Here is a 15,229-nt window from a genome sequence, read left to right as displayed (position 1 = left end):
ATGCAACAAATATGTTTTCTTAAATTCCAGACATACTTCCCCGTTGCATACCATATTCCAATATAGATTCATTCAAGCAATTATGTGTAAATGGAAGTGCTACCCATCGCTATTTGTGTAGCCTTTATTTTTTTAAAAAAAGTTTTGACTGAGCAAATGACACATTCATGCCATGACAGCAGAATAATGAGGTACTGTTTGAACAACAAAGCAAATCTGATTCCTCTTCTTATCTCAGCTCAAAATTTAAAAATGAGCGATGGTATATTCTGAGGCATCACTTATTCAACATTGTGGTAGCTGATTAAGTATCTTCTATCATCCCATAAGAATTCTGCAGAAATCTCTACTCTCCTTTCTGTAATAATTTAATAGAAGAGCCTAGTAGAGACCTGTACACACTTTATCTGCATTACATTCCATAGTTTTTAAGTATAATTGTCAAAAATAGATCACAAAACATGGTGCTAAGATCATTTTTTCTTAGCATTTTCTTTAAAGAAAAGGGAGATCTAAATGTTTTATCTATTTTGTTTTGAGGTAAAACTAAAAGCTATGTAAATGGCAATTACAAGAGTTGTTATTTGTACCTAACAGCTCTTATATGGATAAAATAATAGTTGACAATGCTGACTTGGCATCAATGTGTCTGATATGACTTTTTAAAAAAGTGATAACATACTGGAATCAATTACAACATTTATTGACTGTTTCTGTTCTCTTCCAGTAAGATGAAGATGCCTAAACTTAAGGGCTTTGAGTTTTGGAGAAATACATTGAGAGGTGCCCGCTATGTGGTTGCTCCCATGGTAGATCAAAGTGAACTCGCATGGAGACTGCTAAGCCGCCGTCATGGAGCTCAGCTGTGTTATACCCCTATGCTGCATGCTCAGGTCTTTGTCAGAGATGCCAATTATCGTAAGGAAAATCTGTATTGTGAAGTGTGCCCTGAAGATAGACCTTTGATTGTGCAGGTAATAACAACAACATGTTTCCTCTTTGGAAGTATATTCTTTGGAGTGAAGGATGCTTCTTCCTGAAAGGTGATACGGTAAAATAGGTACCACTTGGTGGTAAAATAGGTAGCACAGCAGTATCTACTGTTGTGATTATGTTTAGGTAGAGAACTTTGTTTCAAAATAATAATACTGGTACAACACATAGCACAAATTCATTGTTCCCGAAATCCATGGTACGTGTAACAAAATCCCACATATAGGCTAATTCAAGTGGAGCCTAATACCTTCCTGTAACTGGGTCGGTCAGAATTTTGCAGCAAGAGCATTTTGAGAACGAGAGGAATGGTAGAGGTGATCCTTGAAGTATTTTTGTATGATTCTTTCTAGTGTCTCTATATCAGGCCCCCCCCCCCAAAAAAAATTGAACAACATTGCTGCTTTGGTGTATGTTCATAGGTGCAAACTTTGTGTGCATCCTTAGCTTCATCCTCCAGAGTTCTCTTTGTTCTTGTCGTTGCAGTCATCGCAAAATGGTTGGGAGCATTGTTAACGATGCAGTCTGGTTTGGGCGGCTGTCTGCTGAATGCCACAAAAATGTCATGGCCAGGTTGAAATTTCTAAAAGAAATAGGATTGTTTGTGAGAAAAGGGCTGAGAGAATAGCTGAGGTCATGAAGAATGTCTCAGATATACTTTCTGTGCTACACAAAGCTGTGTATATTGAATGTGAGAACTTTTTCAAAGCTGCTGTGGGAATGAAGAAAACATAAACCACTGCAGGCTGCAAGGACATATTACATGGATTGTGTACCTCAGCAACAATATATAATACACAGAGTGCATAATCTGCTTTCGATAATTATGCAAGGAGAAATATGCACTGTACTCTATGATCAGCCATTTTTTGGTCTCTGCATCTCTGTGTAAGAAAACTTGTATCTTCTTGAAGTGCCACCTTCCCATGACTTGTCACAAAAGGAAGTGTTTTATTTTATCCTATTTTTCCATAAACAGTTTTCTTCTCCTCCTTTTTTTGGACTAAACTTTTTGGACTAAACCTGTGGACCTAGTTGACAGAGCCAACTTGCTTATTTTTCTCTGAAGAATTATTTTAGTATAAAATAGGCCCCGCCTGAATCCTCTTCTACAATGGAACTTCCGGTCTGGCTGGAAGACAGGCTGCAGCTCCCTAGATAAGGGAGATTTTATTTTCACAGTTCAGGGTATTACAGACCTCTGAGAGGGGGTCTATGCCCATTAATCCTAGTTAAGGGTTAAACCAAGATGACATTTCTTTCCTTAAAGCTGTTGATATTGATCTGGAAGAGTGGGGGAACTCTCTCCTTCAGATTTTGATGTCCGGCATAAGGATTTGTCAGCCATTCTCTGCTGTGATAATATAGTCATTAATTTGACTTAAGCCGGTCGAAAACCAGACACTCAATGACGGACGGACTTTAACTGACTTTAACTGCATGATAACGAGCCGGGGGCGTGAAGAATCTTTGCAAGGTACATTAATCTATTTTTATCTTCACTCTGAAAGACTTGGAGACTTGGAAACTATTCTAACATTGAGTGGATTATAAACAGATGAAATAAAAAGCTACTGAATAAGGAATATTATCTTGTCAAGTTGGAACTCTGCAACTCTGAGAGTAAACAGCTGTAACAGAATTTAAAAACAAGAGGGGGAGTTCCCGGATGACGCACTAGTGAGCTCTGCTGAATATCCACTCTCACAAACTGTTGAATTTAAACAAACTGAACTGAATGAAGGCATAATTGGATAAAAACCCAGTCTGTGAAAACCTGAATCCTCTTCTACAATGGATAGATGGCATCTTTGAATATGGACATCCACGCCACCATCCCTGCCCATTAAATTTGGCTAGTTTATAATCCAGTCTCAACATGAATGTAACAAAGCTGCTGGTTCATGTGGAGCCTCAGAAAACCACACCTTTCCAAAGCCACGTATTTAGGTTTTCTTTATCCTTAAGAGAAGGTGATAGTTGTAGAATAGGAAAATGCAGGATATAAATGGTTTGGGGAACCTTGCCCAGTTGACTAAGATCTGGTGCTTAAATGGGCAGAAAGCCATTTAGTGTGTGCCCCCCTCTTGGAGTTACTGACAACCATAATCTATGCTGGTTTTAATTGCACTGTGGCCTATTGTTTTATAAACTCATAGCATATGGCAGTGGTCCCCAACCTTTTTGGCTCCAGGGACCGGCCCCAGGGCCAGCCTGCCGACTGCGGCTCTAGGGCTGGCAGGGTGGGGGCACCCAATTCGGCCTCCCCCCACCCCCTGTGGTGCCTCCTCCTCCCCCCGTTTCCTCCTTCGCTGCCCCCCCCGCAGCACCTCATCCTCCCTCCGTTTTCCTCCTCCCTCCTTCACTGTCCCCCCGCGTAGCCTCGCCACCTCCTCCTCCCCCCCCCCCCCGTTTTCACCATTTTAAGGCTGGGGAAGGGGCCGTGAAGTGCCTCTCAGGCCGACCTCCCCAGCCGATCAGCTGATCGGTGGAAAAACTTCCGCAGCAGCAGCAGCAGCGAGCAACTCTCCTCTTGCCTCTTCCCTCCCCCGGCCTTAAAGTGGTGAAAACGGGGGGAGGCGGAGGTGTTGCAGGGGAAGCGGCAAGGCTGCACAGCCCATTGCAAACAGGCCATGGCCTGGTACTGGTCCCGGCCCGGGGGTTGGGGACCCTTGGCATATAGTACCTAGATGTGTAATTTTCAACTGCTGTTTAAAAAAAAAAAAATTATGTAACTCTTTTCAGTTTTGTGCCAACGACCCAGAAGTGTTTGTCCAGGCAGCCTTGTTGGCTCAAGATTACTGTGATGCCATTGATTTGAATTTGGGGTGCCCACAGATGATTGCAAAGAGAGGTAAGCGTGACCTGGACTCTGTATCCATGTAGACATTGAAAACCAAACTAGATGGGATGGGCATATGTGTAAATCAGGATGGAGTTGTTTTGTTACAGAAAATTGAGGTTGTGAATGGTGGGAGCTAAACCCTGCCTTCTCGTGTTCCTTTACCTTGTCGAATTGCATTCTGTTGCTTGAAGTGTTTTTCTTCCAGTAGAGTTCCAATGCCAGAAATTAGCCATGCCAGCAAGATCAGTGTTTCAAACTATAAAGCACAGTGAAGGAAAGACTGGCATGGCTTAGCTTCCCATGCTTATACACTCCATTTTTTTGTGAAAAGCAATAGGCCCCACCTGAATCCTTTTCTACAATGGATAGATGACATCTTTGAATGTGGACACATCCCTGCCCATTAAAGGGGAGGTGGAGCCACTTCTCTGCCAGGCAGAAACAGCCAATCTGCCTCTCCCCCTCCCATTTAAAGACCCCCACCAATCATCTGATCAGCGTGGGCCTTTAAATGGTGGGGAGGGGGTCGCGCTGTACGGTCTCTTTCCTCCACCCAAATTTCTGGCGGGGGAAGGAATGGGCACAGGGCCTCCTCCTCCTCGCGCTCGAGCTGCCTTTCCTACAGAGGAGGCAGCCTGGGAACGAGGCCGAGCTGCCTCTTTCCTCCGCCCGAGTCGCTGTCAGGGGAAGGAGCTGGTGCGGGGCCTTGTCCTCACTCTCAGGCTGGCTTTCCTGCAGAGGAGGCAGCCCAGGATTGAGGCCTAGCCGCCTCTTTCCTCTGCCCAAGTCTCTGGCAGGGGAAAGAGCTGGCGCAGGGACTCGTCCTCGCTCTTGGGCTGCCTTTCCTGGAGGAGCGAGGCTGAGCTGCCTTTTTCCTCCCCTTGGTCTCGGGTGGGGGGAAGAGACAGAGCTGTACTGGCTGGTGTGCAGGGAGGGAGTGCCTAGCGGTGCCCCATAGGCCATGTGGCGCCCTAGGCCGCTGCCTATATGGCTTACACCCATGCATTGGGCATGTGTCAACTTTTGTCCTAAGATTACAATCAAAACTAATAAATGACGTTTAACAACTTAGCCCTAAATATGTTTCCTTGAAAATAAGTTCTACTGAACGTAACATCAATCATTCCCTAGTGAATATAAGTAGAATTGTAACCTTGATTTATCCAGCAGCCTCAGAATCACTCCTTAAGTATCAAGCATAGGAAATCTGCATTAATAATTCTATTAAACTTCTCTGTATAAGCTTGTTGTGAAAACACTGTCTTATTGACCATCCTGTTAAGCTATCTTACATTCAATCTGTACGTATTGTCCTGATTCATGCTAGTATTTAGAAACAAAGCAGCATAAAAGTGAGGATACCGTTGTTGGGTCTTGGTTGGACTTCGGGCACTTCAGCTGTTATGAGAGGGACAGGTGTTTAGGAAGAGTTCTGTGCTGCATTGTTCTGGCTCTAACAAGTTTTAACTGTTCAGAATTTTGGCTATACGGTGGTAGAATGCTCCCCCCCCCCTTTTTGCACCTCCATTTAAGAGTCTCATTTTTTGTTCCATGTGTGTGCATGTGCACTCACCAGGACATTTATAATCTTCAACAGACCATGATTTGATGTTGGTTTGTTTTTCTGGTAGGTCACTATGGAGCATTCCTGCAAGAGGAGTGGGACCTTCTTCAGAGAATGAGTAAGTTTGTGAGAAAAGGGCAAGAAATGGTTCAGAATAAATGGGAAACAAACGGAACTCACTATAGAAGTGCTTTTGCAAAGGCATATGGGAAGACAGTATTTGATGATGATAATGATGATGATATTGGATTTATATCCCGCCCTCCACTCCGAAGAGTCTCAGAGCAGCTCACAATCTCCTTTACTTTCCTCCCCCACAACAGACACCCTGTGAGGTGGGTGGGGCTGGAGAGGGCTCTCCCAGAAGCTGTCCTTTCAAGCTGTCCTTTCTGCCAGAGCTATGGCTGAGCCAAGGCCATACCAGCAGGTGCAAGTGGAGGAGTGGGGAATCAAACCTGGTTCTCCCAGATAAGAGTCCGCACACTTAACTACTACACCAAACTGGCTCTCCCCTGAAGGATAACATGGTCTATTGCCACCCACACCTTTTTTCAACCTTCTGGCTGGTTGCAAATCTGTTGCTGTGCTGAAATACACAGACATGGGCTTCTTCTTAGCTGTTACCATTAGGAGCCATGCACTGCTTGTGTGTGTTCAGTGACTCTGAAAACAGTTGTGCTGTTGCCTACAGTGTAACTATTGTCCTTGTGCCAGTGAGATCGTATCATCACATTGATTTTTGAAAGTTGTCACATTCATGGATGTAGCCTAGTGCTTAATCCAACTGTAGGAGTTAGTATTTCGCAATCAGAACTGTGGTAGACAGTCTTCAGAGCACCCTGTTGCAATTTCAGTTTGATCGACCCACATCTCTTATCTAACCTGTATGCAGACACTAGAGTGTTGAGCTGAAATGTGCAGATGCCATTCAGATCTTCTTCGTGGTCTCTGTGCAGTCCCACACATGGGGTTTTCCTATCAGGACGAACCCTACCTCGGAGATTTTAAAAAGCTAGCCTAGGCGTTATTTTTGGCGCGCACTCCCTCTCGCTCTGGGGAGCAGGCATCCACTGCGCATGCCTGTAGCGCGAGGGAGGCGCCCAACCCACTCAGTTTCTTTCCAACCGCCGCCCGGGATAGTCCTACCTCGTTGCGCTCCTCACTTACCTCAGATATCTAGCCTCCGTTTCTTCAAGTTTCCTCTTATTTCATCCTTCGCTATTTCTTCATATTCTTATCTTCAAAAAAAAAAAAAAAAAATTTAGATAAATATCTTCCCCGCTTTTCCTCAGACCTCCCTTCCCCCACCCCCACCCCCCCCCCCGGGCGTATGGAAGGAAGGGACAGTAAAATAACCTTCAAAAGGTGCTCGCGCTGTAGGGCGAAAATCCCTACATCGGACGGGCATTCGCTTTGCTTGTTCTGTTTGGGAGAATCCCATAAAGTGGACGCCTGTGCGCATTGCCTTCAATTCTGCAAACAGGCGCGCAAAAACAGAGCCGCTAGACTCAGAAGCCACTTAATGGAGTCTGTGCTCCAGCCTGATATGTCGCAATCTTCGTCAGCAAGTAAGTCGCCCCCCCTACTGACTCCCCAAGGGGACGGCGCAAGGTCGGCAGCTTCAGTGGCCATTGTTCCCAGCAAGCATAAGTCCGGCGATGCCGCGAAAGCCGGCGACGGCGCGAGAACGTCAGAACAAACGGCCGCGGCGACTAAACCAAAGGGCGGGAAGCACACTAAGAAACATAAGCATTCCGACCCGAAGGGCCAGAAGGATTCGAGAAAACCGTCCGATCCGAAGGCCCCGCGGAAACCGACAGACCCGAAGGACCCGAAGATTCCGAGGGACTCGAGGAAATCTTCCGAACAACAGAACGAGCCCGAATCGCAATGCGAGCCCTCCACTCCCGGATCCGACACCCAGGAAGTGACCACCCCGGCTACGGAGTCGCCGCACCAGCAGACGGAAGAAGTTATTCCTATTCCGTCCCGATCCCCTTCCCCGCAAGGATCCATGCTAGACCCTGCTCTGGAGCCGATTCGAGACCCGCAACAGTGGACTCGACACCACATCAATCCTAGATCGTTCCGCGATATGTCGAATCCCATCCAGTACAAACATGACGCTTACAGGTACTTCGATACGCATCGGTTCCCAGCCAGGTCCCCCAGCATAGAGGGATATCGGTACCATCATACGCGTTTCCCGGAGAGATCCCCTAGTAGAGGGAGGGACCGCCTTCGCTACAACCCGAGATCTCGGTCCCCATCCGTGTCCCCGAGGCGACGCCATTATGCTTCAAGGTCTCCTTCCATCGAATCCCATGCATGCTGCGGATACCACCATTCTCGGTACCGAACCGATTATCACAGGAACCCATCCAAGGAAGCGACTCCTGTCCAACGGAGCAAGCAACTACCGAAACAGCCGTCTCCGACTCCTTCCACTTCGACTTCTAAACCTAGAGGTGCGATTCCAGTGGAACCCAAAAGCACGACTCCAACCAGACCGGACCCACCTGAACCCGAACCTGACTCTGATGCTGAATCCGACGCTCAATCATCGGACTCGATACAGTCCATGTCCCCTGGGTCCCCCGCCTCGGATATCGCCAAGCCCGCGGATTTGTCACCTTCCGAAGGGGCAAAGACATACCTGGACTTGATTGCCAATATGGCCTCTGCACTTAACGTAACTCTTACTTCGGATGCACCCAAGGTGACAGACGTGGTACACGACTTGGTGCACTCAGATTTACCTGCTGGTTCCTTTCTGCCGATGCTGCCGGTACACCTAGAAGCCATCAAAGAAGCTTGGGACAACCCAGCCTCCATTCCCCCAACTTCAAAACGAATTGAATCCCTTTATAGGATCCAAGCACCGGATTCGAAATTTTTATTTAGCCATCCAGCACCGAATTCTCTGATAGTGCATTCATCTTCTAAAACTAAACAGACCCGCCACCCGGTACCCCCTGAGAAGGAAGGCAGGAAGTTAGCTACTCTTGGAAGGAAAATGTATTCAATCTCGACGGCAACTGCCAAAATCAACAATTACCTAGCATACTTCGCCGCGTATTCCCACAATATCTCCTCCCAACTGAATACGCTCGTCTCTGCCCTGCCTGAGCCCTCCCAGAAACAAGCCTGCAAGCTGCTTCAGGAGCTCAACAGGATTTCAAAGCAACAGATAAACACCATCCGTCACTCTGTGGGGTGCACTTCCAAGGCGATGGCCGCCTCAATTGCCCTAAGACGACACGCTTGGCTTCGATCCTCTTCGTTGCAGCCCGATCTAAAATTCAAAATAGAAGACCTTCCCTTCGATGGACAAGGTCTCTTTAATGCCACAACGGACGATATACTGTCCACCGTGGACGACAGCCGCAAACGAGCGAAAAGATTGGGGGTAGCCCAACAGCAACAACAACAACAGAGCTATAAGCCCAGATCATGGAAACCAACGCCCTTCAAACGTTCCAGATCCCCTCGACAATCTGAATACTGGAAACGTAAGGCTCCTCCTCCAAAGCAATCCTTTAACCAGAGACAGCAGAGACCACAACCACCTAAAAAGGCTGCATCTTCATCAAAGCAGTCTCTTTGACTTTCTACCTCTACCAATTCAGCACGTCTCCAGACTTCTTCCATTTCTCGACAATTGGCAACAAATAACCACGGACAAATGGGTTCTGAACATTATTTTGAGGGGCTACTCCATAGAGTTTCAAGCACCACCAAAAAGACATCATTTTGTTTCCACTCCCCCATCACCTTCCCTTCAGGAAGAAATAGACACCTTAACAGCCAAAGCGGCTATAGAGCCTGTCCCAGTCCAGTATCATCGGACAGGTTTTTATTCCAGGTACTTTCTAGTCCCGAAAAGGGATGGGGGACAGCGCCCGATTCTGGATCTAAGAGCCCTAAACAAATTCATCCGCCACAGAAAATTCAGAATGATCACCTTACAATCGATTCTGCCCTTAATCCCCAGAAACTCCTGGATGGCACTGGTAGATTTACAGGACGCATACTTCCACCTGACAATACACCAATGCCACAGAAAGTTTCTGCGCTTCGCCGTTGGCAACAACCACTACCAGTTCCGAGCTCTGCCCTTCGGACTTTCCACGGCACCACGGACATTCACAAAATGTATGGCGGTTATTGCAGCATACCTCAGACAACGCGGCGTTGCAACCTACCCATACATAGACGATTGGCTCCTTGTGGGAGCCTCAAGGACGCAGTTGATGAAGGACATTTCCATCACACTTGCGCTCCTAGCAAACCTGGGCCTCCAGGTCAATCATCAAAAGTCACACCTTACCCCAACTCAAGACATTCAGTTTATTGGGGCTCGTTTGTGCACCACGGACCACAAGGCGTATCTTCCTGTGGACAGGATATCCTCCATTCAGACGCTGGCCACACAAATAATGCAACAACCCAAACAAGCGGCCTTCAACATTCAGCGCATGTTAGGACTTATGGCAGCCACGACGGCAGTTCTGACACACGCAAGACTACGCATGCGAACCCTACAAATCTGGTTCGTCCGCGCGTTTCGACCCCAACACCAATCTCAAGGAACGATCCTCACTGTTCCAAACCACATCCTCCCTTCGCTCGAATGGTGGACAGTTCGAGCTCACCTGCTTGCGGGAATGCCCTTTTTACGGCCAAGCCCATCAGCAGTGGTTACAACAGACGCCTCGAGATGGGGCTGGGGAGCTCATCTCGACGTACTCACGGTCCAGGGGCAATGGACACCGTACGAACAGTCGCTCCACATCAATTGCTTAGAGCTTCTAGCTGTTCACAGAGCGTTAAAATCGTTTCTTCCATCTCTTCAAGGCCTACACGTACAAATCGCCTCAGACAATGTGGCGACGGTTTTTTATATAAACAGGCAAGGAGGGACAGCATCCACCCGCCTTTGCAAAAGAGCAATGCACCTGTGGCATTGGAGTATTGCCCATCAGATCCACCTCACTGCGGTACATCTTCCTGGCGTACAGAATATTCAAGCGGACAGACTGAGCAGATATTCCATCAACGACCACGAGTGGTCACTCCACCGGTCATACCTTCTGCCAGTATTCCGGAAATTCGGAACTCCGTCAATAGATGCGTTTGCTGCACCAGACAATGCACAGTGTGCGATCTTTTTTATGAGAGGTCCGCCCTCACAACAGTCTGCAGGGGATGCCTTCATACAAACGTGGACCGGTCCACTACACTTCCTCTTCCCTCCCTTTCCGCTAATAACACGGTGCATACAGAAAATTCAACTGGACAACACAGATTGCATTCTAGTGACGCCATGGTGGCCACGCCAGCCATGGTTCACAACCCTTCTCCTCCTGTCAGAAAACACTTACCATCACTTCCCTCTGGCACACAACCTCCTGTCCCAGCAGAACGGCAGGGTTCTGCACCACGACCCGAACAGGCTTCGCCTAACGGCCTGGAGGATATGTTCTCAGACTTTCCTGAAGGAGTAAGACACGTTCTCCTTAATGCAAGGAAACCGTCAACAAGGAAGTCATATTCCATGAAATGGAAAAGGTTTTCCATCTACGCTACCAAGCATAATTTCAGCCCCTCCTCGGCTTCCATGCCTCAAATCTTAGCGTATACACTGCATTTGTCAGAAAAGGGCCTTACGTACTCCTCTCTGAAGGTGCACCTGGCAGCAATCTCAGCTTTTCACCCGCATGTTCAGGGTCGAACTGTTTTCTCACACCCTGCTGCGAAATCCTTCTTAAAGGGAATCTTACATTTGCACCCACCACTGCGGCAAATGTATCCTAGCTGGAGTTTGTCACTAGTGCTTAGCCAACTAGTAAAACCGCCTTTCGAACCTATGGCTACGATACCACTTCACCTCCTCTCATGGAAAACGGCACTTTTAGTTGCACTCACCTCTGCTAAAAGAGCAAGTGATCTCTGCGCGTTCAGAGCGGACTCGCCTTACACCATGTTTCACCATGATAAGGTGGTGTTACGGCCAGATCCCGCTTTCTTACCGAAGGTGGTCTCCGCATTCCATCTGCATAGAACCACTACCTTACCTGCTTTTTTCCAACGGCCTACGGATAAGGGCCAAGAAGCTCTACACTGTCTAGACGTGAGAAGAGCACTCGCCTTTTATATAGATAGAACTGCATCGTTCCGCACAGACTCCGGACTTTTTGTGGCCTACGGCCGCCGTCATAAGGGAAAAAAGATATCTACACAGAGACTATCAAAATGGTTGGTTGCTGCTATAGAGCTGTGCTACAAACTCGCGAAGCAACCAGTCCCATCTGCCATAAGAGCTCATTCTACAAGAGCTTTGTCAACGTCATCTGCCCTTGCCAGGGGTGTATCCATGGAGGACATTTGCGCTGCTGCCGCTTGGTCTTCCTCCTCGACCTTCGCCATGCACTACGCTTTGGACGTTCGTGCTAGGCGGGATGCATCCTTCGGACAGGCAGTTCTTCGCTCCATCTTTGACTAAGAAGCTGGTCCGGGCTTGGTGAGTAGTTACTTACCTTATAGCCTATAATGTGCTGACTATGTTGCACTAACCTTTGCACTATTTCTTCCTCCAACTCTAGTGCCAGCACCCACCGCCTTGCAGGTCAGCTTATCAGTCACCCATGTGTGGGACTGCACAGAGACCACGAAGAAGATAAACAGGTTACTCACCTGTAATTGATGATCTTCGAGTGGTCATCTGTGCAGTCACACACGCCCGCCCAGCCGTCCCCGCTGCTGGCTACTTGTCTTATATATCCGCGCTCCTATTATGTCAGCGGCGGGGAAAGAAACTGAGTGGGTTGGGCGCCTCCCTCGCGCTACAGGCATGCGCAGTGGATGCCTGCTCCCCAGAGCGAGAGGGAGTGCGCGCCAAAAATAACGCCTAGGCTAGCTTTTTAAAATCTCCGAGGTAGGGTTCGTCCTGATAGGAAAACCCCATGTGTGTGACTGCACAGATGACCACTCGAAGATCATCAATTACAGGTGAGTAACCTGTTTTTATGATGCTTATTGGGGGACCTTTGGCAAAGGTGGGTGTGAGTTTTAAACATCATTCTGAGCTCCTTGGTTCAGGAGCAGGACATAGATGTAAAATATGTACACACAGACACACACAAACACCCATGCTGAAAGCTGCTGTGTATGTTGGTTTCATTTTTCCCTTGAAAAGATTATAGTGATGTTTAGAGGTCCATTCAGGGAAGGTGTTCCTGTTTTCAATGAGTCTGTATTTCAAGTACGGTGAAGCTGGCAGACTGTGAGATGACCTCCAAATGGCCTATTATTAGTCTTGCTCAGCTCTTGCAAACTGAGGACTATGGCTTTCTTTACTTGAAGAAAGATTATTTAGATTTTCTGTTTTTGCTTTACTATCCTGCTGCATAGTAGAGAGTGTGGTGTATAGGTAATGCATCTCTAGACAAGAGTGCTATCCTTTTAATCATTTGAAGCTTTCTTAGATGATTTTTGGACTGAAGCCAGTTTCACAGTTATTTTCTTTTTTCTTGTTTTCCAGTTATGTTGGCTAATGAAAAGCTCTCTGTTCCTGTCACATGCAAAATCCGTGTTTTCCCCGAAATTGCCAAAACTGTGAAATATGCTCAGTTGCTGGAGAGGGCTGGTTGCCAAGTAAGGAGTCAGCTGTTCTCTGTTTTGTTATATTACATGCAGGGTTTTAATAATCTTAAATTTAATGGCACAGTGAGACAGGATGTTTTAATAACTTGTGTACGGGGAAAAGAAAGAAATAAGCATTTCCTGTCCCAGTGTTTTGGCAGAGGTTGAATCAGAAACTAAGGCTCTTGACTTAAGTTGTCATCATCTTTAAATAAGCTGGAAACAAAATGTATTCCCCTATTAAAATATTTTAAAAGCCGGTAACTTTTGACAAAGAAAAACACAAGAGGTGCCCTGCAACACTGGACACAGTGGTCCACCTACTTCAGTATCCTGTTTCACACCAGTTGTCCTTGTGACCCAAGAAGACATGGAAGCCAAGCCTCCCCCCGCCCCCACATACTGCCTCCTAGCACTAGTAGAAGAAGAAGAGAAGGATTTATACTGCTCCCTTCACTAGCGAAAGGCGTCTCAGAGTCGCTTACAGTCTCCTTTCTCTTCCCCTCCCCACAACAGACACCCTATGAGAAATGTTCCCTCTAAGTCACAGTGTCTTGTGAGCAACAATTCTACTTTGTGAGCTACTGGCATTAAAGTTGTGAGCTACTGCACAAATTAGTGTGCTCTGAGGTCATCCTTCCTGAGCTAAGACAAAAATGTGTGAGCTGGAGGCTAAAAATCTGTGAGCTAGCTCACACTAACTCAGCTTAGAGGGAACACTGCCTATGAGGTAGGCAGGGCTGAGAGAGCTCTCCCAGAATTGCTCTTGAGCAGAACAGCATTGAGAGAACTTGTGGCTGACCCAAGGTCGCATCAGCAGGTGTATGTGGAAGAATGGGGAATCAAACCCAGTTCTCCCAGATAAGAGTCCGCGCACTTAACCACTACACCAAACTGGCTCTTCGGTTTGTACTCAGAGGTTTACTGCCTCTGGAAGTTCCCTTTAGTAATCTTGGCCAATAGCTACTGATGGACCTATAGAATATTCCTGGATTTGACTCCACCATACATATATTGGAAGCGTGCAGGATAAAGCCTGCACAGTTTTGTTGTTCTGTTTGTACAGTTAGAGGGAGTTATAGTTCTGTACCTATGTTTTATTATTTATTAAGCTGCTTGCTTATGTTCTGTGTATGATTTTTTTTGATTAATCTAGACAAATCTGTGCTGGAAGCACAGAGCATACATTCAAAAGATTTCATGTCCCTGCCACAGCAGCTGAAGTTTAATTTCTCTTGATTCAGAATCCATAGGAGAGGGGAAACATTTGTTACAAGGAATCTTGCCGCATATTGTAACAGATACAAAGGAAAGAAACAGTGTTTTCCTAGATATATTTGACCCACATCAATTGAAAAGCAAATACAACTTTCTCCTAGCTCCTGACTGTCCATGGTCGCACTAAAGAACAGAAGGGACCTCTAGCCGGCGTGGCCTCCTGGGAGCACATACAGGCTGTGAGGTAAGCTGCTGGAGCTTGGTGGTGAGTCCTTTCTCCAAAGCCGAAGATTTAGGGTAAACAGCGGAATTTGTGTGTCAGTGTTCTATTTGTTGCACTAAAACATGATTTTGATCTTGTCATACATTATTATTATGTTGGCATACTGTACCCCAAGTAACCAGAGCAAAACCTCTATTTTCTCCATTGGCTGAGGCTCCTCTCTTGGAAAGGAGGGGGCGGATCTCTCCATTGCTCAGCAGAGCTACTGAACCAAGCCTTTCTTCCTTCTATTGGCTGAGGTGTCTCTCCCTCCTGGTCCCTTGAGGAAGGAAGGAAAGAGCCAGAGCTTCCTTTGCTCAGTTCCCTGGATCCCATGGGAGAAATACAAAGAAACCACCTTTAAGACCAACAAGTGCTGTTTTAAGCATGTTTAAGTTTAAGGTTTTTTTTTTTAATTAATTGTGTTTGTCTGTGTCCTTTATAAGGTTTCTATCTCTGCTACCTAATCTTAAATAGGAACACACGCAGCCTGGCCTGACATGGCCCAGCCCAACAAGGTCTCATTTTTGTCGGATCTGGCCCTCATATCAAATGACTTTGACACCCAAGCATTAAGCTTTTATTAAAGAAAGAGAATACACTTTTTCCAGGTCTGTTGGTGATGGTGGTAACAACAACAACAACAATATCATCATAATCACCATCATCATTATTACTTAAACTTGTGTGGACTCTTGGTGAT

General features: G+C 46.7%; 1 protein-coding gene across 1 annotated transcript in view; it reads left to right on the top strand.

Annotated features, from left to right (window-relative positions):
* DUS1L (dihydrouridine synthase 1 like) overlaps positions 1-15,229 on the top strand; it is a 38,161-nt gene that overhangs the window by 1,107 nt on the left and 21,825 nt on the right. Inside the window, exons 2-6 of the mRNA XM_060252621.1 lie at positions 728-974; positions 3,739-3,847; positions 5,470-5,520; positions 12,946-13,058; positions 14,426-14,508. Of these exons, the coding sequence (XP_060108604.1) occupies positions 732-974; positions 3,739-3,847; positions 5,470-5,520; positions 12,946-13,058; positions 14,426-14,508 (599 nt within the window). The 5' untranslated portion in view covers positions 728-731. The remainder of the gene's footprint in view (positions 1-727; positions 975-3,738; positions 3,848-5,469; positions 5,521-12,945; positions 13,059-14,425; positions 14,509-15,229) is intronic.

This window comes from Heteronotia binoei, chromosome 13 (assembly GCF_032191835.1).
Source record: "Heteronotia binoei isolate CCM8104 ecotype False Entrance Well chromosome 13, APGP_CSIRO_Hbin_v1, whole genome shotgun sequence".
NCBI classification, from domain to species: Eukaryota; Metazoa; Chordata; class Lepidosauria; order Squamata; family Gekkonidae; genus Heteronotia; species Heteronotia binoei.
This window is presented reverse-complemented; position numbering and strand designations above follow the sequence as displayed.